This window comes from Paramacrobiotus metropolitanus, unplaced genomic scaffold, assembly GCF_019649055.1.
Source record: "Paramacrobiotus metropolitanus isolate TYO unplaced genomic scaffold, Prichtersi_v1.0 Parri_scaffold0000118, whole genome shotgun sequence".
Lineage (NCBI taxonomy): Eukaryota > Metazoa > Tardigrada > Eutardigrada > Parachela > Macrobiotidae > Paramacrobiotus > Paramacrobiotus metropolitanus.
Window position 1 is genome coordinate 328,017 of NW_026570338.1, and position 26,293 is coordinate 354,309.

General features: G+C 48.8%; 1 protein-coding gene across 1 annotated transcript in view; it reads right to left on the reverse strand.

The window, feature by feature from the left end:
* The window catches only part of LOC129598253 (protein unc-80 homolog), a 30,697-nt gene that overhangs the window by 3,619 nt on the left and 785 nt on the right, over positions 1 to 26,293 (reverse strand). Inside the window, 18 exon segments of the mRNA XM_055496075.1 lie at positions 232 to 641; positions 1,960 to 2,478; positions 2,991 to 3,704; positions 4,057 to 4,244; positions 4,580 to 4,729; positions 4,870 to 5,071; positions 7,427 to 7,637; positions 8,029 to 8,585; positions 9,160 to 9,383; positions 9,386 to 9,743; positions 10,380 to 11,936; positions 12,437 to 12,513; positions 12,698 to 12,995; positions 14,011 to 14,441; positions 15,348 to 16,611; positions 17,115 to 17,564; positions 24,204 to 24,252; positions 25,646 to 26,092. Of these exon segments, the coding sequence (XP_055352050.1) occupies positions 232 to 641; positions 1,960 to 2,478; positions 2,991 to 3,704; positions 4,057 to 4,244; positions 4,580 to 4,729; positions 4,870 to 5,071; positions 7,427 to 7,637; positions 8,029 to 8,585; positions 9,160 to 9,383; positions 9,386 to 9,743; positions 10,380 to 11,936; positions 12,437 to 12,513; positions 12,698 to 12,995; positions 14,011 to 14,441; positions 15,348 to 16,611; positions 17,115 to 17,564; positions 24,204 to 24,252; positions 25,646 to 25,740 (7,754 nt within the window). The 5' untranslated portion in view covers positions 25,741 to 26,092.

The following is a 26,293-nucleotide window of genomic DNA, read 5'->3' on the forward strand; positions in this document are numbered from 1 at the left end:
ATAGTACTTGGGTCGCACACGCAATTGATCAAGACCAGCTGCAACGCTTGCCATGCTCCTACTTCACGTAAATTATTTTCGAGAAACAATATAAAAATGCCGGGCAAACAAGACGAAAACATTTCCGATTCGGCTCGACAAACCACACTACCAAGGAAAATATCTGACGAAGCAGAGTACAGCACATATTTTTGGTTTCTTTAAAGCCATAAAATTTGGTGAAATTCTTACCGGTTGGCTTCCACATCGTGATCGCGACCGACATGCGACGGCGACGCCATGACCACGGAACGTCCCTCGGGGGCGGTGGGGGAGCGTACCGGCACAGCAAACGGTCGGGTCAGGGATTCGCAGGAGAATATAAGGGATTTCAGACTCCCGGCCAATGAGATGATTTTCTGCAGTTCATCCTTGGCGGTGCGGGCGCTGTCCGCTGGCTTCTCGTCATACCACACTTCCTCGTTCAACAGCGTCCGCAGCACCTGCAGCATCTGCGTCCCGCGCGGACTCTCCGCGCTGTCGAAGGCGATCACGGCGATGCAGCTGCTCACCGCCGAGGTCAGGATATTCTGCGCGGTGAGATCCCCCATGTCGGTCTGGTAGCAAAAGTCCAACGGCTGCAGCGGCTTCTTCACGTCCACCTACGGGCAATACGTCAGAAATTTGTTTCGTATCCATGCGTGACAGTATAGTAACCGAAAACCGAGTATTACCATAGTGGTGTGCATTCTTGAAAGAAAAAAAGGTGCCCGTCAGGATTTTATGCGTACGTACGTAAATGAATTTCGACCGTGTTCGCGCAATCTCGTATAAATTTGCAGGCTGATTTGACAAAATATTCATAAACCAGCGAAACCTGATGCTCAGGGTTAGTCTTAATGCTACTGTGTCTGTCTGTAATTGGTAAATAACGATATTTACATATAAGTTGATAGAACTGATATTAAATCAATGCCAGAATATTTTGGGAAAAAACTATTTCTGCTATGGACGCTATGCTGCTGCTAATTACGCAAATCGCGTAATTCAAGCAATCAGAATTTTTGTTGCGGCCCGACATAATTCCATTACACTACGACTTCACTACGACAGCTTGTTTCATGCACGCCCGTTTCAGGGGCAGTATTACACAAAGATACAAGCCCATTTTCAAACCTGTAGACCGCTGTAAGCGCGATGCAGTGAATAAGCGCACAGTTAAAGGCTAGATTTTATCTAATCTACACTGGATGCATTGGCGTAGAGCACTCAGTCTATCTCATACTTGTCTCTCTCACACACCCTCACACCGCAGTGGCGTTAATGACCAATACGCCGTGACGTGCCGAAGCACCTTGAATGGCTCAAGCCCACGTTTTTCAAATATCCCGCTTACAGCGGTCTACAGGTTTGAAAACGGGCTTGTACTATACGCACACTATAGTATTCACTGAATACTATAGTATGCGATAGTTCCCCGCATTCTTGAAACAAAGAACGTTGACAGTGGGGATCGTAATATATTTGTACTAAAATGAATTTTGCCAGTTTCCGCATTATCTCGCATATCTGTAAGACAGCACGTAAATTTGCAGGCATGTTTGAAAATATAGATAGTACTTAGTATGTCAGCGCTTATGATTATTGTTATTCGAGTGGCTACTGTGTATTGCCCAATAAATCACGAACTAGTTACTGATGCAATTATTTGGCTAAAATCAACGATATTTTTTATTTACATAAATTTACTATTAAATTATTGCCATCTTATTTAGCGAAAAATAATTCTCACATCAAAGTGGGTGTAATCACTGCATTCTGCTTCAGCTATCAAGCGAATCGAAAGATGCTTAGCGACTATTAATTTTGATGTCTGACCATTACACTACGACAACACACCGTTCCAAATGTGAGAAAAACGAAAGCAGCCTTCGCATTAGCGTTGCCTACAATTATGCAAAGCATCACAGACACCCGTACCTTTTCGAGAATATCCAGACTGTCCAGGGGATGATGGATCAGCGTGGCGGCAGCTGTCTGGACGACCTTGGACGGCCGCCGCGCGAAGCGTTCCAGCGAGAACAGGATCTTCTTCATGTGCTGCCGTTTCAGCGGTTTAATTCCGGTATCGGCCTGACTTAATTCAAGTAGCCCGGCGGCCGAGCCGAACATCTGGAGGAGGAAGGGGTTGCGGTGGAGGAGGAAGAACTGGCTGCAGGCGAACTCGATGGTGTGGATGAGGAGGTGGTTGGTCTGGTGGGCGGCGTACATGCGTAGGACGGTGGGCATGATCAGCAGGAAGCCGGTGGAGGCGAACAGGTGCTTCATGTTCTGTGCCAGGGTGATGCACGTCGCCAGACACAAGCGAAGCGTCGCCGAGTCCTGGCAGTGGAGCACCAGGACGCCGTTCAGAACGGACAAGAGCATCTGGATGTCGGCGTAGGAGAGTTGGACTTCGGAGGTGGGTCGGGAGAGGTTGCATAGTAGATGGGAAGCCAGCTGTAGAAACCACCGCCAATGGCTTGTATTTTTGAATTGTGGACAATTAAGTATCTTAATTCAATTTAATTTAATTTGAGCCAGAGCAGGTAGCCCATATCCGGTCAAGGTGACAATCTAGCAAGGGATTTGAACCTCACTGGATAGTGGATGCAACTAATAAGCTTCGCATAATATCAGTTGTGATGCTTGTATTTCGGCACAAGCATAACAACGGACATTATGCAAACCAAAGTTATGTAAATCAAAATTTAATTTAAATTTGTGAGAACAAAATTTTTATAAAAAAAAGGTAATCATCTACAGCAGTTGACTTTTAGTCGCACTAGACAAACGTGACAACTTGTAACTATGAACAACGACCCATATCATACGGTGCCACTGCACTACGAACAACTTTTTAACCACACGAACGCTAAGCCGAAATCTCTGACCATTTTAAATGCTGCAGCTCGTAAGTCGTATGCACTCTATTATACAGCTTATAAAATACCACATGCGTCTTATCTTACCTGCACCCAGGCGTATTTATGCATGACATCAATCCCCAGGTACTCCGACCCGAACGGTCCCTCCTGGAACTTGACATCGCACTCTAGCGCCTTCCGGGGGAAATTCGGGATCTTCGTGAGCCCGTCATCCAGCACCAGCGTCTGCTGTTGCTGCGCCGCGGTATCTGAGCGTTCCTGCGCGCTCAGAAACAGACTATGCACCAGGAACACCTTTTGCGCCTCCAAAAACAGATTGTGGTAGGCCTGCAGCTGCAGCTTGGAGAAGCCCTCCGTCCCCGGCGACCGCATCAGATTCAGCTGCGGGTAATAACTCCTTCGAAAAAAGTACACGTCCCTCACGTAACCACTGGGATGGTGCGCCCGCCCCGTGCGCTGGTCACATAAAATGTAGTTCTCCCGGTCGTTCAGTGGGATGGAGAAGAAATCCAGCGCTTCGGTTAAGAGTTCCTGGAACTGGGTGTCCTCGCTGACGGGGATCTGCGAGGGGATCTGGGTGAGGTCGGGGCCGTGGACGATGACCTTTTTGGCGCCGGGGACGTTGGCGGTGAGGAGGAGGTGGGCGTCGCACTGTTCGCGGCGCAGGATGGTCTTGATCTCCTTGAAGGAGATCCCGTCGACGGAGGGGACGATCTGCCACATCACCGACATGACCGCTTCCACGCCGTGGTAGTTGTTCTCGTTGGGGTTCCGCACATAGGACATGCAGTAGCCCAGCTGTTAAGCAAATCGTGAGGGTTAATACACATGCACGCTATCTATCTCATTCCCCCATTCGCCTCGTCTAAGAGTTTCTCGCTTTCGTAATAATCTTCTTGTGTAGCTGAGTGGTTAATGTATATGTGAACAGGTACCATATTTGGTAGTTTTCGCAGCATTCGAAAAAAAAGAACTTGACTCTGACAACGGAATATCTCTAGCATGACAATCTAAACGGCATGTATCTCAGCTTATTTGGACCGAGGCCTGAGCCGCTTCACTACATAGCTACGCCTTATTAATGCCATTCCGCACTGCTAGTTTAATTACTGGCTCGTGGCCGTAAAATTAGTAATTCAGTGGAACGTACCAGATGATTGAAGATGGTGCAGGCGGCCTGCGGCGGCAGACGCGGCATGAAGGCCAGTAGTTTGCGGATTTTGCGCAGGATCAGCGCCTGCTTCTCCTTGTTGCTGACTTTTTCCAGGACGTAGCGCAGAAACAGCACGGCATCCTCCACGATGCCTTCCCAGATGGTGTGGAAGGCCAGATCACACACTGTATAAAAATGGTATCAGGATGCTGACGCAGCCAGATTTTTCGGCGCTTATCGCCGAATTCATCCGAATATTATCATTACACCCCACCATAATTTTTAAATCTACCATTAACTGTAACACGCTACAGAAACAATGATCAAGAATGTTAGTTCACCCAATCAAAAAACAAGAAATCAGCCAGCCAAAAAAGAAGACGAATTTCAAACTTAAACGTCGCAGTATTGAGCAGCATTCCCTTCGGTTATTAATTGGAATATCAACCAATAGAAATTTTGTCGCAAAGCTAAATCAACTATAAAACATCCGCAATAAAAAAGATTAATATGGGCTAACCGGAAATGCCGCAGTTGTCGACATCGACATCATCCAGCAGATCCACCAGCTGCAGAATGGCCGTGCCCAGCGCCGTGGGGAACACCGGTAGCGAGGTGAGGGTGTGCGTGGCCACCGTGCCGGTGTCGGCGATCATCCCGTTCTCGTCCACTACAGTCGTTAACAACAGTATTAGCCGTTTGGATAAATCGGCAAATAAATATACTAATTGTGTAGGATTATCCTAATAGTTAATACTTATTATCCTATTATATAATGTTGTGTCACAATAAAAAAAATAATCACCGAACCTTCAATCTCCCGTTCATCCACGACCTGGTGCGGTACGGGCTCGATGGCGGCCATCTTGAGCACCGGCAGCATGCTGACCTTGACCCGTTCGCGTTCCCGCTGGTTGCGCTCTTCTTGGGCGCGCAGGGCCTTGTTCATGGACTCCTGCAGCTGTTTGCGACGCGTCTGGGTGGCCGCCACCAGGGTGTTGGAGTTTTTAGACTGCCAGAACCGAAACCAGCGTTAGAATGCTAATGCCGCTCATGTCAACCATAAAACTGGATTGATAGTACAAGTACTGTGTTATTTCACAACAGTTCTTCGTGCATGTGCCGATGTGCGCACTGTTACTTTTATTTCAGTGCGTGTCAATTAGGTCAATTCATTAAAGAAAACAAAAAGAAATAAGTAGTGAGTAATTGTCAATTTTATGTGCGAAAAAACAGCGCTAAATTTACAGTACCAGATATTTTCGTTTAAATGTGATTACAAGGCACTGGAAAGGGAGGCTTCTTGACTGCCTGTGCACTACATCATTCTAAGGTTGGGCATTCCAAGGGAAACGTCCCTTTGGAACGGATTTTGGATTGGAACGCGGATTCCAAAATTTGGAATCCAAGATATTCCATGGATTCCATGGAATGCGTTCCAATCCGCGGAATCGCAATAAGTTAGTGGAATTACCGTAATTAGGCATTATAATTAATCGCAGATGCTGTTTTTCTCAATTTATAATTGACGTCTTTCGTTTCAGTAGCTTTCTACCGTTAAATTTAACTCTGAGGCTCAAAATGTTCAGATGTATCACAACATACGGCGTCAGTCATAAGCCAAATAGATTGCTCTTCTACCAGTTAAACTCATAGTATGATGCTGCTGTATGTAGTTGAACTGTAAGTTATTGTTAAACTTCAAACAAAATACTTTTTTAATTTACCTTACTTTAAATTATTACTATCGCATCACAATCATAATAAAACGTGCACCGTAAGATAATATATGCAGTGCCGCTGTAGCTAGCTAACACTGCAGCGGCACTGCCAGTATATTGTCATTTGCCGGATTTTCAAATTATTGAGTCGCTGCTTACTAATGGTGTCCACGTGCATTGAATGAATTCACGCTTTTTCATTCAAATTTATCATTCAGCAGCAACAATGCGTAGAAATTATCATGCATTGAATGAATTCAAAGTATGTAATAAGCGAAAATCTGGATGACGATTACGTGAATTTATCCAAAATACCAGTGATGAAGAGGGAGGGAAATCCTTCCTCTTTATTCATAAATAAAACTTTCTGGCCAACCGCTATTGCTGCCTGCCGCAACCGTGGGCGGATGGATTGCCGATATAAAAAATACAGATACACCGGGCAGGTGCCGTGCCAGTTGTTTCATGGCATGAAGTATATGTAGTCGACTATCGCCATTCAAACCGCCAAAACGAAACATTCATCGGCACGTTTCACTTCAGTTTTAAATCATAACATTTTACTCTACTTCATGAGATTTGCATCAAACGTGCATTACGCCAGTGCATGTGGACACCTTAAGTCTCATCTGTAAGCCTTTGCTCCAGTATAGCGCAACGAGTAGCAGTGATTCACATAGGTGTTTAATATTAAAGTATGAGAATTTACGGGTCCCGAGCTTTATAAATATTTAAAATTATAAAGCTTCCTCACCATCACGCCAAACCATCGGAAATTTTAGCCTAAAACCACTGAGCTTTGGAGCAAACGGAATTTAAGAGCCCAGAGTCAAATTATGCAAGGTAAACTTTGTGATTTTTAACGCAAATTAGCTAAGACTAATTGAAAAACGCCTTTGAAAGCTTAATTTTGGTAATTCCAAGGAGAAAAAGAATTCCAAAAATTCCACGTGGAATCCGCGAAATCCGCATTCCATTCCAACTGCCTCTTGGAATATGCGGATTCCGTGGAATCGAATTCCACGTGGAATTGGATTGGAATTGGAATGCCCACCCTTACATCATTCCACTGCTAACCCGTCTGTACAGTGCCGCAAATAAACGTGACTGATTACTGTTGATCGTTGGCTTGTAAAAGCAACTGCTGCATCAAGTATCAACTCAGTGTTTCTCACACTTGTATCTCTCACACACACTTTTCACGCCGCAGTCCGCACTGACCGCGGTGGCGTGAAAAACGCATAACGTGACGTGCCAAAACACACTGAATGGCTCAAGCCCACGTTTCTCAAATATCCCGCTTGCAGCGGTCAAAAAATCTCGGGCCGGGTTTGTAAGTGCCTCTTACTTTGTATTACGGAAATACGAGTACTGTACCTATTATTCGAAAGCGCTCTGCACCGGAAAAACTATTTAGCAACTGGCTTCGGTGCCGCAGAAATGACAGCATTTTTCAGGCGGATCTCCAGATTTTCAGTTTTAGTTCACGAATTTTCGGGTGCCTAACAATCTTTCTATGCGCTCTTAAATTTTAATTCCAAATACAAGTGGTCGATTACCTCTATTACAGTAATATTATAGCTAATCGAAGTTCTCCCTTGAACGTCTTGTTTTGGGAATAAAACTCTTTTACTCCGTTAGCGTACCTGTTCTTCCTGGCTGATGGCCACTTCCTCGATCTTGATGGAGGTGGGCGGCAGCCAGGGCGCGTCGGGGCAGTCAACGTACGGGCGGCCGATCAGCGGCGAGGGGAGGGTGTAGTCGATGTTGAGGGCGTGGCTCACGCGCATGATGGCCTGCGCGCCGTCCTCCAGCCGGATCCACACTTGGTAACGGTAACGCCACAACGCCTGGAACCTAACCGGCAACAGAAATTATTCAGAAAACAAATTTGCATTTGCGCTGTAGCCAATCTTTGGCCTTTGGGTAACTTGTTCTAGCCTTATAACAAAATTACAGTTTCGCAAAAAAAGTGGCAACTGGCTTTATAACATGTGTGATAGAATCTAAAGATTCCTTCGTTTCGAAACTGGTATAGGTATGTTGACCAATCTGCCAGTCATACCGCCTGGCCAATACCCACTGCACTACGCTTGTCGCTTGTCCATGTGATTTCGTACGGGTAGCAAGTAAGTGTAATGACAAGTAAGTCAAACAGCAGCCTCTGCTGCCTCGAATTGGGTCTACACCCAGAATGTGTGCGGACGTTAAACCATTAAACTAAACTAAACTAAAAGCAACAACCTACTTGAGTATGGAATCGACCCGCTCCTCAGCCTCCTCGTGGTTCATCTCCTTGCGCAGATAATCGGTGACGAACTTGCTGATCTTGACGGAGCAGACGACGCACAAGACGGCGGTGGTGGAGGCCACTTCCTCGTCGTCGACCAAGAGCAGTTCCCAGCAAATAGGGAACATGCGCTCCAGCTGCTTCTCGTCCATCACCATCAGCCCCTTGGCCAGCGCCCCGAAGGGGGCCGCGAAGAGGCTGAGCACGTGCTGCTTCAGGTAGCGCGACATGGCGCTGAGCTCGGCCTCGTCGCGCGGGTAGTAGTGCAGCTCCTCCGCCTTGGCCCCGCCCCCCGCGGAGGCCTCGCCGCGCTCCTTCTCCTTGCTCTCCGTGGTGCTCTCGTGGCGCAGCTTGTTGATGGACTCTAGCGAGGCGTTCTTCTCCAACGTGGTCGATTTGCTCATCCGACTCAGACCGGCGTAGTGCGACGCTTTGCGGAAGATGCGCAGTTTCCGCTGCGACATCGACGGCGTCGTCGGCGTCTGGCTGCCGCTGTGCGCCTGCAGCTCCATGATCTACAGTCAGACCAGGAATTTGTACATAATTCTTGGCAAAAAATTATAAAAAATGTTGCCTACAAGCGAATATTTAAAAGCAAATATCGGACATTCAATTTTATTACATCATATTCTAAGCATCTACGTAGTACCTAGGTGTGCGGTTCATATGATAAAAATATCTGTTTATTATAAACGCTTTCGTTGAGAACGGGAATCAACGAGAAGACCCTTACGGGGTCATCAGTTTTCGACTTTTCGCACCGTAGTATAGCAGACTCTCTACGTGTCCGTTTGAAAAAGCCGTTACGACTGCACTTCAGCGAATTAACTGCGCCAGTTTCTTCCACAGTGGTACTCACAAAACCGGCCGGCAAAAACAATTTAAAACAGTTTAAGATTTTTCACTATCTACTTTATTCAATGGCACATCGTAATATGCCATCAGATGGATCCATGTTTCGAAGCCATTGCACTATGAAACATCACATTTTGAGCGATATCTAATATCTTTCTAGGCAGTGGTACGTTTACTGATAAAATTCGCCATTTAGCGTCAAGTAACGTGATTGAAAAAACTGTTAGCCCGTACCTCGTCTTCCTCCGTCGGAGCTTTAATGGATCCCGGGGGCGCCGTGGCCCCACTTCCATGGATCTTCTTCAACGCCCAGCATAATCTTGTACAACTGCGCATCACCCGGAAGAAACAAAACGCCGTGCAGCTCTTCTTATGATCACAGACGAAACTGAAGCGTCCGCACAGATTAATCACAGTCTCTAGCCAGGGCATGTTGTCGCTGTACTCCGTCGACTCTGATCCGGTCCGAACACCCCGTCCCGGTCGTCGTGGGGCGTCACCAGCTCCTCGGTGCTGCTACGACTAACGTCCGACCGCTCCGACACACTGCTGGCTTTGCGTGAGCGGATGCTGTTCGTCCGGTCGCGGCGCAGATCCATCTCCTGGGAGGCTTTGCGCCGGCGGATGCTGGAGCGCCGTGCGATGGGCCCCTCGATGGCGTGTTGTTTGGCCCGGTCGCGGCCCGATTTCAGGAGGTGCTGCCGGCGTTCTTCATCGGCGGCACCGGAGGAGTTGCTGCGTTGCGAGAGATTGTCGTCGGCGATCATGAAACTGATGCGGCGCTCGCCCGGTCCTTGTCCCGTCTGGTACAGCAGCACCTAGGTACAAGAAAATACAGATTACAATACTTTATAAGTTTCTACAAAGGACAAAGCGTGGAAATCGGTCAGCCGGTCACACTCTGAAGTTTAAACATTTTTTAAACAATTCATTTAATACTAAAGCGGATGAATGTTGTCTAAGCGGTTCACCATGTTGAGACGAGACTACTGTTCTGACCTCACTGTCTATGTTTGGCCCACAATTTATCGGAAGTTGGCCAAGCTGTTTCTGAACCCGATTTTAGTTTTGATTCCTCTTTCATTAGTACGCGATGTTGTAATGCATAAGACAGGTGATTTGGCCGACCTGGCGTTTTTCGGTTCTGGTTACCGTAATCATCGCTGACTGTTGACCTTGAATCCTTTCCCAACATGAACAGTCGTCAGCTCACCTCGAAGCGCGCGACTTTTAGCAGTTCGAGTAGAGATGCGTTAAGAGCTTCGTTTCAAAACAGATGCGATGCCCACAAATGGCCAGGCTTGTCATAAGACTGCGATTTGGGAAATCAAAGTCGCCTGTTTAAATCTCGATGTAATATTGCACGGTGCAGTATTGCAGTCTGCACCTGATCGTGACCTTTCTCCTGATTATTGTACATGTTAAGCTGATTACACATGCAAGCAAAAACAAACCTGGCCGTGATCCGCGAATGACTGGATACTCTGGTGGGATGTCGTCCCCGAGGTGCTGGCCACGGAGCTCCAGCGCCGGCTAGCCAATCGCTTCTCCCCCGTCGTGCTCTTCAAATGCCCGCGAATCGTACTGTACTTCTGCCGGGGGAGCATCCGGTAGGTCTCCCTCAGGAACGCCGTGATCTCCATCAGCAGCTGACACGCCACCATCTTCAGGACGAAGGGACAGTTCTGCGCCGTGTTGGGATCGGTGTTGTCGGCGCCCAGGAAGAAGAAATCCTCGTCCTCCACCACGACGGTGTCGGGCGACACCACCGCCAGCGGGTCCACGTTCTCGCTCTTGATGATGTCGTCCAGCCGGAGCATCAGACTCCGTGCCCACTCGTAGAACACCTTCCCGGCGGTCCGCTGCAGGATGTTCTGTTTCCGGGGGGTGGGGGCGGCGACTAAACGTCCAATCGGTCCGGATTGCCGGTACTGCGGGATGTTGAGTTTCATCCACTCGGGCCATTTCCCTTGGTTACAGCGGTGGACGAATTGCGCGCATTCCAGGAGGAAGCACGCGCGGGACAGCACCGGCGCTTGGAGGTCCAGCATGGCCGCCAGGACGGAGGGCTCCGGGACGGTGCCGGGCGGGCAGAATTCCAGGAGGCTCCCGAGGGATCGCATCCCGGTGGTCAGGGCGCTGGTGTTTAACAGGAAGACCAGTTTTGACGACGCGTTGGTGACGGTGTCGTCGCCGTGGGAGCGGCTGCTCTGGGCTTTGCGGGTGAAGGCCGCCCGGGAGCGTGGACTGTCGTCCTCCACGGAGCTGGACTCGTGGTACTTCCGCTGTTTCAAGAGGCTTAAATTCATCTGCCCGGAGCTGTTGGCTTTGAAGGACAACCGCGGTTTCGTGTTGAAGTTGACCCCGCCGGACTCGAAGCTGGTCTGGCGCAGCGCGTCCCCCGCCAGCGACCCGCCCTCCCCCGACACCAGCGACACGGAGCGGTGCATGCCGGTGCCGGCCTCCTTGGAGTCCTTGCTCCCCACCGAGGACATGGGGGATTTTAGCCATTTTTGCCGGATGGTGCGCTTCTTCTTCCCGCGCGGAGAGTGCGGCGCCACGACGCTCTCGTCCTCCGAGATGCTGACCCGCGGTGACCGGATGCTGTTCCCGATCTTCAGGTTGGTCTCGCTGGACTCCCGCGAGCGCAAGGGTTTGATGGAGACCTTGGGGCGTTTGGCGAAGAGGCCGCGCAGGATGCTGGCGGAGGGGGTGGTGGCCGCCGCGTCGTCGAAGGAGGACAGGGCCTCGGCGTCCGTCTCCGCTGCGTGGGGGTGTTGTTCGGTGTCGCTGGACTCCAGACGGGGGTAGCGGAGGAGGGGCTTGCGGTTGACGGCGACGGTGAGGCTGCTGGCGGTGTGCTGGGGGGTTGGGGTCAGGGGGCGGGAGCGGACGGCGGAGGGCTGGCGCTGCTGCGACTCCATCACGCCGGAGAGGACGATGCGCCGGAAGATCTGCTCGTGGGCCTCTTTGATGTACGTCAGCAGCAGGCGCAGATCGTTCTGCAGACCCTGTCAGTCAAGTTGAACGAACAGCGTAAGTATTTTAGCAACTAAAAGACTATCATTTATTCTGTAGATAAACAGTAAGGTGACTTCACTACTCCTTTCCACAGGTAAATATTCACAGGCACAAGCCACCCAGAGCGGAGTCCGTTCTAATAATACCCGCTGGACAGCGGGTCAAATGTTTAGCTTTTGTGAAGCTTAATAAATAAGGTCACGTGAATAGTTAAAATTTAAAAATCCTTGATATTTATGTCTTCTCTAGTTTATCAGACCTTTGCTTTTGGTCTAGCCATTCAAATCAGGAAATATTGTAGTACGACGGCTTTATATCGCACTTCTTTTAATTGTCTTAGAAAACGAAGCTTAGATTCTGATAATCACGCGAGCACATTCGATTAACCGATTAACATTTTTGTTGTGTTAAAAGAAATTTCCAGTCTTTTCTCGTAATAATTGGCAACGCTGTGCTAGCAAAACGGCCCTTAATTATTTTTTGCTCTTACGAGATTTTCCGATTTTCTTAGATAGTCCGCTTTCGTTATCAGTTGGTTGACCAGTGGTTTCGCGGCTTGAGCAGCAACTGAAAAAGACCGTTATTAATTTGTAATATTATTATCGCCATAAAAATATTATTAAAAAATAATTTATTAACAAGAACAAATAATAATTACTACAAATAATAATTAATTAATAGTACTTATAATAATAACAATTTGATAATTATTCTGGCAGTGGCGCCGGCTGATAAGAGGCGGTTAACTGACCCCAGGCGAGGGATTTGCGGGTGTGCTTGGAATGGCGCGAGTGGTCCTGCGCGGCGTGACTGACGCAGCTGCCGAAGAAGGCGTGGCAGAAGTCGACGATGTGGCGCAGTTCCTGCTTGGTGAGGATGGTGCGGAAGAAGCGCTTGGCTTCCGGCTCGTTGACGGCCTGCAGCCGGTGGAAGCTGGCGTAGGCCTGCCGGCGCATGTACTCGCTGGGGTTGCCGCGGCTGCTCAGGCCGGCCGCCGGCACCCCGACTCCGTGCCGCACCCGTGCACGCAACCGATTATCACAAAAATTCTACAATCATAACCGCAATTTCATGAGCACGTTCATATAAAGTGCCTTACCGTCACAAAAATCCAGGTTTTTTATTATGAACAAGCACTAATTTACAAAAAATAAGTTTATTAATTTCTTTGGATACATGCCACTTCACTACGAAGCATTAGCGGCAGCACACGCACTGTACAGCCGCAATGCCTGCAACCTGAACAGTTGGCAATCGTACATTTACGAGCACATACTGCAGCCATCAGTTAGTGCGTTCGCTATCCCAGATGTTATTACTTACGATTAATTTTTAGTAAAGATACAAACGCTATACGATACCGGATCGCACGTAATACTTGTAAGCAATGAATAAGGCACACATTAAACTAAGTAACCGGATTACTAAAAAAAATCATTACAATACTAATAGTTAGTTTTAATTTTCTTATAAAATTTGGTAAAGTCGTGAAAGTCAATTTAATTAAATTCCATAATACCAATAACAAATTTACAAAATTAATTCATCTACACCGACAATGCAAATAATTAGGCACTGATCAGTTACTTCAGTCAGGGTAAAGACGGAAAAACCACCAATCATTTTTTCTTCGGCTACTGGAATGCGACCAATCAACTTCATCACAAAGTACGCTTCCTAATTAGTTAAACCCAGCAGGTCTGTAAAAAATATTCCTCACTATCCATCCAGGTACATGCAAGCATGATTAGCTTTGACGGCTTCGTCACGTATACAACAAATATCACTATACCAATACGAGACAGTCCACTACAATTTTCCATATTAATTCTAATATGCCTGTCGTGTCTCTCAACACATTCCCAAGCAAAACACTGAAAACAAGTAAAATAATCATGGTAACGAGTTGGTAGTTGTGGACTCACTTGGTAATGCAGGACATGAGCAAACGATGCGTGGCCACATCATGCAGGAGCACCGGCGGCGGCGCGCCCGCCACGGGGGGCGGCAGTCCCGGCTGGGAGACACTGCGCGCCCGCAGCACCCCCAACTCCGCCTCCCCACCCCACCGCCCCCTCCCACCCGCTCCCCCTCGCCCTCCCCCTTGACGTCCAGGAGGAGGTCCAGGAGGACGTCGATGAGGGTGAGGGCCACATCACAGATGCGCTGGCTTGGTCGCTCGTTCAAGGCCACCAGCACCGCCCGGATGAGGGCCTGGTAGTTGAGCTCCCCGTCGTCCTGGATGAGGTTGCAGGTGCCGCGGGCCTCCTGGTACTCGGGCAGGGGGTAGGCGATGTTGGAGTCCGTCTTGGAGCGGGGCAGACCGCCCGGGGTGGCGGCGGCGGCGGGGGTGGATAGGTCGCCGGTTAATCCGATCAATCCGGACTCCAGTTCCACCTCCATGCGCAGGCGGTCGTGGGACAGGTCCTCCTCCATCACGGAGGCCCGCGACGGGCTGTTCTCCGTCGTGATGGTGATGCGCGGGAAGGATTTGCCTGTGGGATGGCACGACACCGTTAAAAACACGGACACTCTTTGTCCAGAATGCCAGCATCAATCGATGCCAGCATTATCAATCGATGCCAGCATCTTTATCAATCGATGCCAGCATTTTCCGCCTGAGAAATCTAGTGACTATGTATGGAATCGTCCAATAAGTAAAATTCCATCCTCTGCTGCAGCATATATACAGTCTGTACGGTAACGAAACCTCATAGCGTAATAGGAAAATCAATTAGATTCTAATGCTACCGCGGTACCGCCTTCCGTGAAATTGAAGGAAAACTGATATTTACAGCTCAAATACAAACAGCAAGAAAAGTATAAAACAACACTCCACTGGTAGTTCTTTTTCTAAAAATGTTATAAGAACTTTTAAGTTTTAAGACAAATCTGTTGGTTGTAGAACTTGTTAGTGCAATGCGCGTTATCCGACACGGCGTGATGGCCCCTGTTGCTGACATTGCTGTGCCAGACTACTACGCTTTCCGCCACAGGCTGGCGGTCATCACATTTGCACAATTTTTGGTGGCAGTGCATAGAGAAACATTAAGGCCGGTTCTTCATAATCAGGCGAGAAAGATGACAGAAATACATATAAGAAAGACTAACAAGAGAATATATAACCGAAGTATCATAAAATTAATGGATTCCTCACTATAAAAATTATTGACGACGCTGATCCCATAAATAGTAATTCAGAGAAGGACATTATGGGGCAGTGCATCTTGATCGAATAAATATAATTAAGCACAGCATTCGCAGCATCGCAGGACCCGCGAATGCGATACATTGAATACTGCACCAATTGTTCTGCGCAAGAATGCGCAGCTAATTGGAAATACGCTGCGGAAATTATGCTTTTTGACTCTGTAGTGTACATGATTATACGGTGGCGTTACCTTTGTGGCGAAAGCTCTTCTCCCGCGGTGTGACCGGGTTGGAGTTGATGGGTGAACCCGTGGCGGTCCGCTGCGTACGCTCGATTTCGTCTAGTCCGAAGGAGAAGAGGCGGTCTTGCAATTTGCGCACCCCGGGTGACATGGTCGGCACCGTGTCCTCCCGCGACACCGACTGTCCCCCGACGACGAACCGCGGCCGCTCGTCGATCCCGCCCAAGGGCCCGCGGCGTCGCTTGGAGCCCCGCCGTTCCAGCGGGATCTGCAGATCGGCCCGCAGCGTCGACCGGCTGGTGGGGGAGCTCGACCGGCCCCCCTCGTGCTTGGGGGACTGGTGGGCGGACTTGACCCCGGAGGTGACGGAGGGCACGGAGTTGCTGCGCTGCCGGACGGTGGAGGTCCGCTGGAGGTAGTCGCGGATCTCGATGATGCGCTGCAGGAAGTAGCGCAGCGCCCAGAACATGCCCTCCTCACTCCATGGGGGCACGTACAGACACCGCATCACGGCCACGTCGAAGAAGGTGGCGGCGCTGATGTCGCGGGGACGGGCCCGGCCGTCCGGGAAGATCTGCGAGGCGATGGCCATCTCGAATTTATTGTGCAGAATCTCCTTGTCCACCGGGGAGTCCTGGCTGCGGACGCTGCTGGGCCCCGGGAGGGGCGGCGGGGGTGGTGGGGGCGGCAGGGAGGCGGTGGCGGCGGTAGCGGCGGTAGCGGTGGGGGCTTGAGCAATCAAAGGAAGAGGCTGCGGCTGCGGACGCCGTCGGCGATGGCCGCACTTACAGCGAAAGACGTCATTGTCGGCCGGTTGCACTTTGGTATTGCAGTACTCGCAGATGAGGTCCATCTGCGTGGAGGGCGTCACCGGGGTCTCCAGGGTGGTGAGGGTGCAGATCTCGCTCATGTGCACCAGGGGCGCCTGCAGGCCCGGCTTGCCGGAGGCCGAACGGGACAGTTGAGCACGATCCTTGGCTTCCTGGGCGGCCACGGCCTCCTCCGCCGTCCGCTCCGGCTCATCCAGCAGGAAACCGACGTCCGGCTGGGTGCCCACGTAGATGTCGCCCACGTCGGTGCTGGGCGGCGGGGCCTCGTCGGCCTGGCTGCTGGTGGTGCGGGTGGGCTTGGCCGGGTGGGTGAAGCAGGGAATGTCCGGCTGCCGGTACTCCCATAAAGGCTGCCAGATCTTCAGGCCGTTCTCCAGCCGGAAGCTGGTGAAGTCCGAGGTGCGCAGGTGAGGCAATAGCGGAGCAAAAAGGTAAACAAAAACCTGCGCACACGGAAACAAAATCAGTTACGCAAACTCTGTCATCTGCACCACGCGGTAATTAAATTGTGCATGCGCTAGCGCCAAGATTCGCGATTAGAAATGCTTGTGAACCAAATACCGAAGCACTGTTATAATTAAGCAAGCTGAAAGACAATAAGTTTATAGGTTTGTAGGTTTATAAACTTATAGGTTTATAGGCAGTTATAAAAAAATGAACATTTAATTAAATATGTATATTTAATACTATTGCACTCGTAAAAAATCATCCACCACTTTTACAAAATTAATTATCGCAACAAATTATTAACAGCATTAATTTCATTAAAGAGCAAATTATTAAAGAGAAACTGTTATTAATATTAATTATTAATTTAGTATAATACGATTTCATCGAAATTATTGAATTATACAAAATCTCCTACTCAGAATATTACAGAATAGCAATAAATTATAAAGAAGTTTAACTTGAATTTTCGTAAGGATTTTTTTCTCGACGAGCGTACCTGTAGGGAAGTAACAGGGAAGAGATAAGGCTCGGTGGGTGGGGAAGCTGGTTTGGCGGGGATGGCAGTGGAGGACGTGAGGCCGGCCTGGCGCTCCCGTTCGCGTTCCTGGTCGGCGCATTCGGCCGCCGCGTCGAGCAAGATCCAGTGGAGCGTGTACAAAAGTTTGGTCGCATTGGGCCCCAGCGGGGGCGCCTGGGGGGCCGGGGGCGGCGGGGGCCCGCCCTCCTCCGCCGCCGCCATGACGGCCGCCGAGGCCGCCGCCACCGCGGCCGCCGAGGCGTGGGAATGGTGCCAGTGCGGACGGGACTCCAGACTGGCCACACAGCAGTGTATCACATAGGGCAGGCTGGCCACCACGAAGCGCCATCGGGGAATACTCTGGATAGCGTCCGACAGGCTCGGCGAAAGACCGTGCAGAATGTTCTGTACCACCACGCGCTCAAATGACTGCAATGACAACAACAACAATTTTTCTAAGAACGTTTCCAAATAAACGACAAACTAGTACATTCTTCAAGTGAATATTACGTTCCCACAAGAACAAACCGTGGGAATTATCAGCCGCCACAAATACTTTTTATTTTGCTATACGCTGTCATGGAATGAATTAAGTTCCCACAATAACAAACAGTGGGAATTTTTAGCTGCCACAAATAATTTGGTCTAAGCTGTAATGGAAGGAATTAGTTCCCGCTTCCCACAAAAATTCACCGTGGGAAACACTAACCGCCGTAAATATTTTACCATAAACTGCAATTGGAATAATTACAATAAATTCCCACATCAATAAACCGTTGGAAGCACAAATCACCGAAAATATTTTATTATAAACTTATTTATAATAGAACGGATTCAGTTCCCACAATAGTATACCGTGGGAAACATGAACCGCCACGAATATTTTACTACCAAAACGATGCTCAACTTTCTCGCATATTTTATGGCAGAAAATGCAAGACAGCAAAATAACGAATGCGTCCTGTTTTAGCGTATGAGATTGTTTGGAGAAAGTTTAGAAAAAAATAATCAGACCGTCTCCCCACCAGTCAGGACTTGATCCTGTAATTTATTCCAAACCAGGTCAAAACCACCGTGTGTTTGCCGCGGCTGTACACAATATTTCCGCGACACCGACCGCCCCCGGGGGTGACAGACAAAAGCGTCTCTCCCTTCCCGCTAATTTTAGCCTCGTTAATTGGCACCATCCGGATTGGTATGCGCCCCGGGAAAAAGAGGGCGCGGCCTATTGTGTGTGAATGGGAGCATGGTTTTTTTCGTGGCAATATTGCGGCCGGTTTACTGCTGTCTGTATACTGCGCGTTGACGGATGTGGGCATCTCGCGGCACAGGACAAAGCCAGTGAGTTGGATACAGGGCGCGCGCGTCATCACAGCCAGGGATAAATCGTCGTGAGGAATGATTAAGTGTAATTGGAAAGGGAATCAGCAGCAGCCAGTGCCGCTGACGAGATTGCGTGCAGGTCGAGCTGTGCGATATAACCGCCGCGCGGATGCGACGCCGGTTGCCGAATATATACATACACAAGAAGAAAAATATCGGCCTTCTGATTAGGCGTGAGCCCGGGTCGGTTATTTCCCTTTTGCGCACAGCGCCGGAAGATGAGGAGCGGGGGATGAGGGATAGAAGGGCACGAAATAGATGGTCGTTCGGCGAAGCAGATGTTTTCCGCGGAGAGGAGCAGCGGCTGACGGATGGAGGCACCGGTGCGGCGGCAGCGGATAACCAGTGACCTCCGTATTTAAATGATACCCGCCGACCCCGACTACCGGTGTACTGCTAGGCAGAGTCAACGATCGATGGCGGCAACTACTTCCGAGAGGGATGCCCTACCTGTGCTGCCGCCGAACGCGATAACAGCAATTACGGCAAAATTAATATTAATATTTTTATTTAAAGAAAAAGGCTGGCATTAACGCGAAAACGGTGGACGTTCTGCGATTACCTCGAAAATACAGAGCCTTCTGTAAACTTTGTGAATTTCAAAAAATAAATTCTTATAGGTAAAGAAAAAAGTTTCTCGAAAATACGGAGCACTGTTTAGAATGGGTAAAAAAAACAAAAATATGAAAAATAAAACAATTTATATAGGTAAGAAAACAATTTCTCGAAGTTACGATTCGAATGGTAAAATACGGCAAAATGTGCGAATTAAAAAACAAAAAAATTTATTGATAGAGCAACCAAAATCTAAATCCCGTATAAATGAAAGTAATTATTCGTATAATTAAAATAGTCTGAAAATAGTGTTTTTTCTGTTTAACGTATAAATCGATAATTCGTTGCAAGAAAAATAAAGACAGTTAGCTGGTGTATAATCAGAAATAATAAAAATTTACGCCAATGGTTAATCGGTTAGAAAAACTGTTTATTCAGGCTAATGCCGAAACAAAACACAACTGCACACTGTTCCCATCCCCGCGCCGTCAACGCCCCGCGGTGCTCCGGGCCCGGGCCGTCCTCATTTTCCTTCCCGCGCCGGGGAATGCGTGGGCCGGGCCCTTGGCGGGGATAATCGATGGGAGCAAGTGATTGGGATAAGTGTACAGCAAAGGTTGAGTTTGTTTTTCCAAACTGATAACGGATGGCCGGCACAATATATAGGGCCCGTGTTTGGAGAAGTGACAGGAAGCGGGGGGCTCAACACTCCACCAGTGTATAGATTCCTGATTGCGCAACACCGGCCCGGGATAGATATATCGGGCTGCGATCGGCGCCCGTCCACACGCAGCGATGGGCCAATCGATCACTGCTGCTGTTAATTTATTCGCTGGCGATGGTATATATATACGGGAGCATGGCCAGACAGAGCCCATCGATGTGCTTTCTGCACTCTTTAACATTTATCTTTCCCTAACCTCGTGGCGTGTGTTTGTCCACACAACAGGATGGAATTTATTAACTTATCCGTTGCCCTGCAGCCGTTTAAAGAGATTCTCCCTGATATTTGCCGATTTTACTATATGCAGTAATTAAACAGTATCTTCGACAGGTGGAAAAAACATTAAAATTTTTCCGCTGAAGGTCGAACATTCGGCACGTTATTTGGAGAAAATAACCGGCGTGTAACGCCAGCCAAGAAGGCCGGGAGCTTCGGTTTCCGGTCATTAAACGTTTAGCCTAACCAACCAATCAAATTTGCATTTATACAATCAAACCAAATTTGCCCGGCGTTTATTAATTACGGGAAAGGAGGGTTATCTTTCTCGAGTTTCAACAATGAAATTCATTTTTTAAGGAATAAATTGAATTTTCCCTGCATCTAGTAACCGTAGGAAACCTTTTATTCAGTACACGAAAAGTCATAAAAAAATTATATCTGAAAGATAAATCTACTTGGCAGAAAGTAATTCAATTTTTCCTGAATTTACAGAGGAAAGGAACATCGCCTTATATATTTGGTAGAAACCAAAAAATAAGCGCATTTTTTTAAAAAGTAGCCAAATTTTCCCAGCATTTAATAACCGTGGGAAACCTTTATTTCTTACATAGAAAGTAATAAATAAAATTTAGATCTGAGTAAAATAGATTTACTTGGTACGAAGTAACCAACTTTTCACAGAATTTACAAGGGATTTGAACATTGCCTAATTTATGTTTTATACATAGAATTTTTCTAAGCGAACTTTATAACTAAGCGAATTTTTCTTTTAACAGTAACCAGATTTTCCCAGCACTGCCTAACCGTGGGAAAGCCGTATCGCCTGGTTTATTCGGTATAAATCAAATTAGATTTACTTCTACGGATAAGAAAGCGCGACCGAACACAGAAACGTCGCACGGGGGAAAAACCTAATATCCGCCGGGCCGTTTTTTTACAGCAGATGTTGTAAAGCGTGCGTGTGCGTGCGCCGGTTGCAGTGTGTGTATAAAATACGTGCGCGCAGCCAGCGGCCGGTTCTCTCCTTCCCTGGCATGCAGCAGCGGGTGTGATTGTCGCCAGAGACATTGACATTTTTTCAGGGGGGATCGCCGGCTACAAATTCGTGACATTTACTACACGACTCCCGACCGTTAATGGGCGCACTGGCCAACACGACGCACTGGCCCCGCTGACACTATATACAGTCCTCGCACACACACACACACACTTTCTCCTCATCCATAAAAACTACGCCGCTCGTCAAGCGGGTCGAGCGGGGCGGCCTAACGAGCGCTCCCGGTCGGCGAGTGGTGTGTTAATAGCCCTGCTCGTGGCATGTTATTCCCGCGCTATTATAGCTGCAGCACAGTGCACAGCCCGTTAATTGTACACTGTGTATCGATCGTACCACTGCGCGTATACACTTGTACAACGCGTTGCCCCATACTTCAGCTCGTTTAGGCCACTTTGATTAACTTCTCCCCATTCATTCCCCGGGCTGCCTCCGGGCACTTTTTAGCCTGAGATTACCATAACAGTTTTGCGCCGGGATCCGAGCCGTTAGCCAGCGCGCGGATATGGCGAGAGGCAGTCAGGTATCGGGATGCCGGTTACTGCCGCTCGCAATTATGCTGGATCATTACTTTCCGGTTGCGCGCGCGCGCCCAGGCTCCCGCACCAGGGAGACAGGGCAGCGGAAATTAATGCGGCTTGTCGCCGCTAATTGCCCGCGTTGTATGTATTATCATAATGATCACGCCGGTGTCCGGTGTAATCAAGCTATGGCAGGGAGATTCATTTTTACCGGTGTACGGTTACCAAAATCCACCGATATTACGTGCAATTAAATTCTTCATCCTTCAAAAGAATCCATTAATTTAAAAAAAAACATTTACGCTTGTTAAGTTTGAGTCTATCTAAAAAAGTTCCATTATCTTAAAACTTAATGTCTTTGATTTTTTTTTAACTTTGTTAATCAATGTTGAAGCACATGCTTCAAATAAAACCTTCAGAAAATTCTGTGAAATTCTCCCCAGCATAAAAGCTGCAAATAATAAACACTGCAAATTCCTGCACGATGGTTGCTGACAGTCTTTCACACCAACGGTAAACAGAATCCGCCCGTCAGCATAATTAACCGCAAAGTTCTCAAATTTGGTACAGATTAATTAAAATTTCGCGGCAGACAAATTGTTTTTTTTTAATTCTGTAGAAGGGGGAAAAGTATTCCATAAGGCGTTTCTAACAAAATTTTAAACTAAAATATTTGCGAATTTAATTAACAAGCTATTAAGTCCAAGAGAAACAAACCTAAATATTAAAATCGCTGTGTTTAGTTGGCTGTGGTGCCCGGAAAAAAACCGGCCGGGGTTGGCGATTGCTTTATGCGAATAGTCGATTTCGAAATACAACGCTGTCTCTCTTCGGTGCATTGGTTTTAATGAGCCGACCGGCGGAGGAGAGCAAACCGCGTGTGCGGCACGGTTAAAGGGCCACTAATTGGTCTGAAAACGATCTGATATGGCAGTGCAGCCGGCCGGGGTGGGTGTGTGGGCCGGGCTGCTCTCTCTCCGCTCCGTGCCGTACAGATCTACAGTATAGGGCCGGCGGGTGCGGCCTAGTGTGTGGCCGATGGAGGGGAATTAGTTTTTAGTCGTTTTGACAGAAAATACCGGAAGTTTGCCGTTGATGAGAAGTGCAGCCAGTGGAGACCAGTGCATGCGCCCGTTGCGAGAGGGAGCGCGCGAGAAGGAGAGACCGAGAGAGAGGGAGAGAGAGAGAGTCAAGACAAAAGTGTGGCGTTGAGAAGAAGCCATTTTTTATCGAGCTGTCGATATAGGCAAATCGTTGAGCAATCGTGCCAACACACACTGTGCGCTGTGCACACATGTACAGACGACGCGCCCAGCACATGCACACCCAGCCGGGTATAAGTGGATGAAAAAATTGTGGAATATTGCCATTGATAGGCGGCTCTCTCCGGCCTCCTATAGTAGCTGTATACAGCCCGTATTCGCCGGGCCACAAAAGCCCGTCGTCTTGGCCGCTAATTCCCGGAGGAACATTAAACTGCCATCCACGCCGCTTCGCCTGTATGTATATATCGGGCTGATTTTCCCTTTAACATATATTGCCGGGTCCACGGCCGAATCGGCTGTAATACAGTCGCCCTGGATGGCGGGGATGATGTGATCAGGAAGCCGCCTGGGACGCCCGGCCGCAACACCTTTACACCACCACGACAATGCGCCCATCATAACGGGATAATTGCCCCGCCAACCCCGGCACGGGCGGCGGCCTGGTGGTGTCTCGCTGTGCCCGCGAAACGTGCTGCACAATGGGCCGGGGTTGATAGAATAAACACGCCGTTAATCGGGGAACAGTGGCGGATTTATTTAAACATGTATTTCCGATCGGTGCAGTTGTTGCCAGTCAACGTCAACAAAATTATTGATGTGGAGTGAAAATCTTCCCACAACCCAACACCTCAGGGAAAAATTCATTTTACTAAAAATTCTGCTGGTATTTTTACCGGGAAAACAAATCCTGAAGAAAATTTATAAAATTCTGTACTGGAAAAAATTAATATATATTAAACAATTTTTGCTGAAAGTTTTGTCACACCCAATCAATAAACGCGTAAACCAACGTTCGCAACAATGCACGAAGCGTGGGAACACGCGCGGGATTTTCACCGTAACAGCGCATCGTTAAGCCGGGGCCGGGGATTGGACGTGTGATAGAGCTGTGCGGGCTTAGCGCGAAGGATGAGCGAAAAGTGATTAGGCCGCGCGCCAGCACAGGGCCCCGCAGCTTAATGGCACGTGTAGCCGAGAATTGCCTGACAAGCCGGCACTGCTATCCCCACTGCCAAACTATACCACAGCCAAAATACAACAATTGCCTGGGCTGCGGTTAACCGCGCTGTTCTACTGCACACAAAAAAACACACAGACCGCGTCTTGACGCTGCGCTTCGTTGGGGTCCAAATTTAATTAGTCACTAAATTTCCTCGCGAAAGGCGCGCGCGCACGACACGGCCGACAGTGGAAAAAATCAATGCCGGCATTGGATTAGCTTTTTTACTCTCCATGTACACGAATAACACGCTGGTGCATTTCCGGGCTAGTGCCGGCCGGGGAAAAGGTTAATCAGGTGACGGCCGACAGCGGCCCCCGGATGACACACAGCCTACAGGCACTTACCACACAAGACGTCTCCTGAAGTTTCCGGTTGTAGGGACGGACAAATGGGCTGCAATCACAGAGAGAACAGCGGATTAGTAGCATAGGATTTACCGCTGCTGTAACCAATCACATGATCAACACACACACATACACATCCGCCGCGGCGAGATCGAATTACACCGGTGCGCCGCTAATTGGCCGTGCGGCTGGTAAGGGTACACCGGCCGCACGGAAATACGCACGGCGGGACGTCGCGTTCAACGATGCCGGCGCACGCTACCGTTCCATTATTCTACTGTGACGAAATTGTTATATTGTAATGATAATTGTTCTAGGTTGTGGATGATACAGGGGCTTCGACTGTCCGCGGATTAAGAGCCTCACTAGCAGGCGCATCGGGCTAATCGAGCCTGGCGTCGTAAAACGACTCGCATAATCTGTCCCCGCGCGATAAAAGACCGTTTAGAAAATACGGTGTCATCGCGTCTGTGTGTGTATGTGTAAGGTCTTTCATGGCCGACCACGTGTTTGGCGCATCTCCAAGTCAAGTGTTTTTCCCCGGCACCGAATTACCGCTCTGTCATCGTGTGTGCCACCTTCGCGGAAAAAATGCCGGGGCGCACCGAAACCGGCACGTTTTCTTCAGTATACCAATTCTGTCCGCGGGTAATTTGATGCCTCCCGAGAGAGAACACTTAGAAATTGTCTCTCCTATAATACCCTCCCCGACATCCGTCTGCTGCTGATAACACAGAAGAAAAAACCATTCTCCACGTGTGTGCAATTTTGGCGTAGACTTATTTGTGCAGGAAGCACACGTATCGATTTTGTTCCTGACTGGTATAGCGCAAAATACGTTTTCTCATTTTTTACTCATCCGAACCCAAAGGGTTTCCAACATTAGCGCGAAACTTCACAATGGAGAAAAAAACATGCCTGGTAATTTGTCGTACATGGACGGAACGCGGGTGTGAGGAGAATATCGAAGAGTGTGTGCTGCGACTGTGCAGCGGCAGCCGGGGCTAATCCACGTGATTTGCCGTTTTCCCACTTGTAGCCCTGGGTTATGACGCTGCCAGACAGACTCGCTGTTGGCTTGTATGCGCTGAATGCGCGCCCTGACGACGCGTACTATCAAGGGATGCATATGCGATTAGCCAGCAATTACCGGTCAAGATCTTCATTGCCGGTCTGCTGCATTATGATAATGCCAGGCGGCCGCGTGGCGCCCGCACCAATCCGCTACCTTATCCCCCCGTACAAAAACCGCACAAAAAATGTTTTGTCCAATTTGTTGAGTTAATCGATTTTCTCTCCCTTTCAACGCGCGCCTGTGTTATTGTCGACCCGAGCTCGGTAAATTTACCCAGGATTATAATCGAGTCAAATGTGTCTGGCGCGCGCGCGCCGTCGCCGGCGTCGCACCGGTGGTAAACATAGCCGGACAGTCTGTGTATTACCTCAACTGACGCCACAGGTAGCTTTGAATAGGAATAGGCAGGGCCTCCAGATCATTGTCCTGTTTGTGGTGCGCGTCATTCTTCCGTTTGGGCATACTGTTGTCGGAGCGAGCGGGCACAATACGGCAATGCTGTTGGCGGGATCAGACGTCTCTCAGCGTATCCCGCACAACAACAACAACAACACAACACGACGACGACCGGGACGTGCAACAACGACTGCGGCTGTTGCTGGCAAGTAATCCGCGTCACGGGCAATTCCACCGACATAACCCCAACACGTTAACCACCAGCACATTATTAGGCACCCCCCTTAATTAATTCCGCGGCCGGTGCCTTAACGGCGCTGCATGATAATCATATTTGCGGATAACTGATCAAGGCAGTAAAATCATCAGATATAAATCCCAATTAGATATCGCGATAACGCCGTAGCTTGATGTGTTCCTGTAAAGATAGAGAATATGTGTGGGCCGCAATTGAGTTTAGATTGTACAGTGTATGCGGCTAAAAACCAGGCAGCCAGAAACAAACGCACGAGCGACATGCACACACACACATCCACACACATACACAACTCAAGAACGGAGAGGAGAGAGTGTGCAGTTAAAGTTTTCCCGATGACAGCCGAACCCGGGCCGCCGCGTG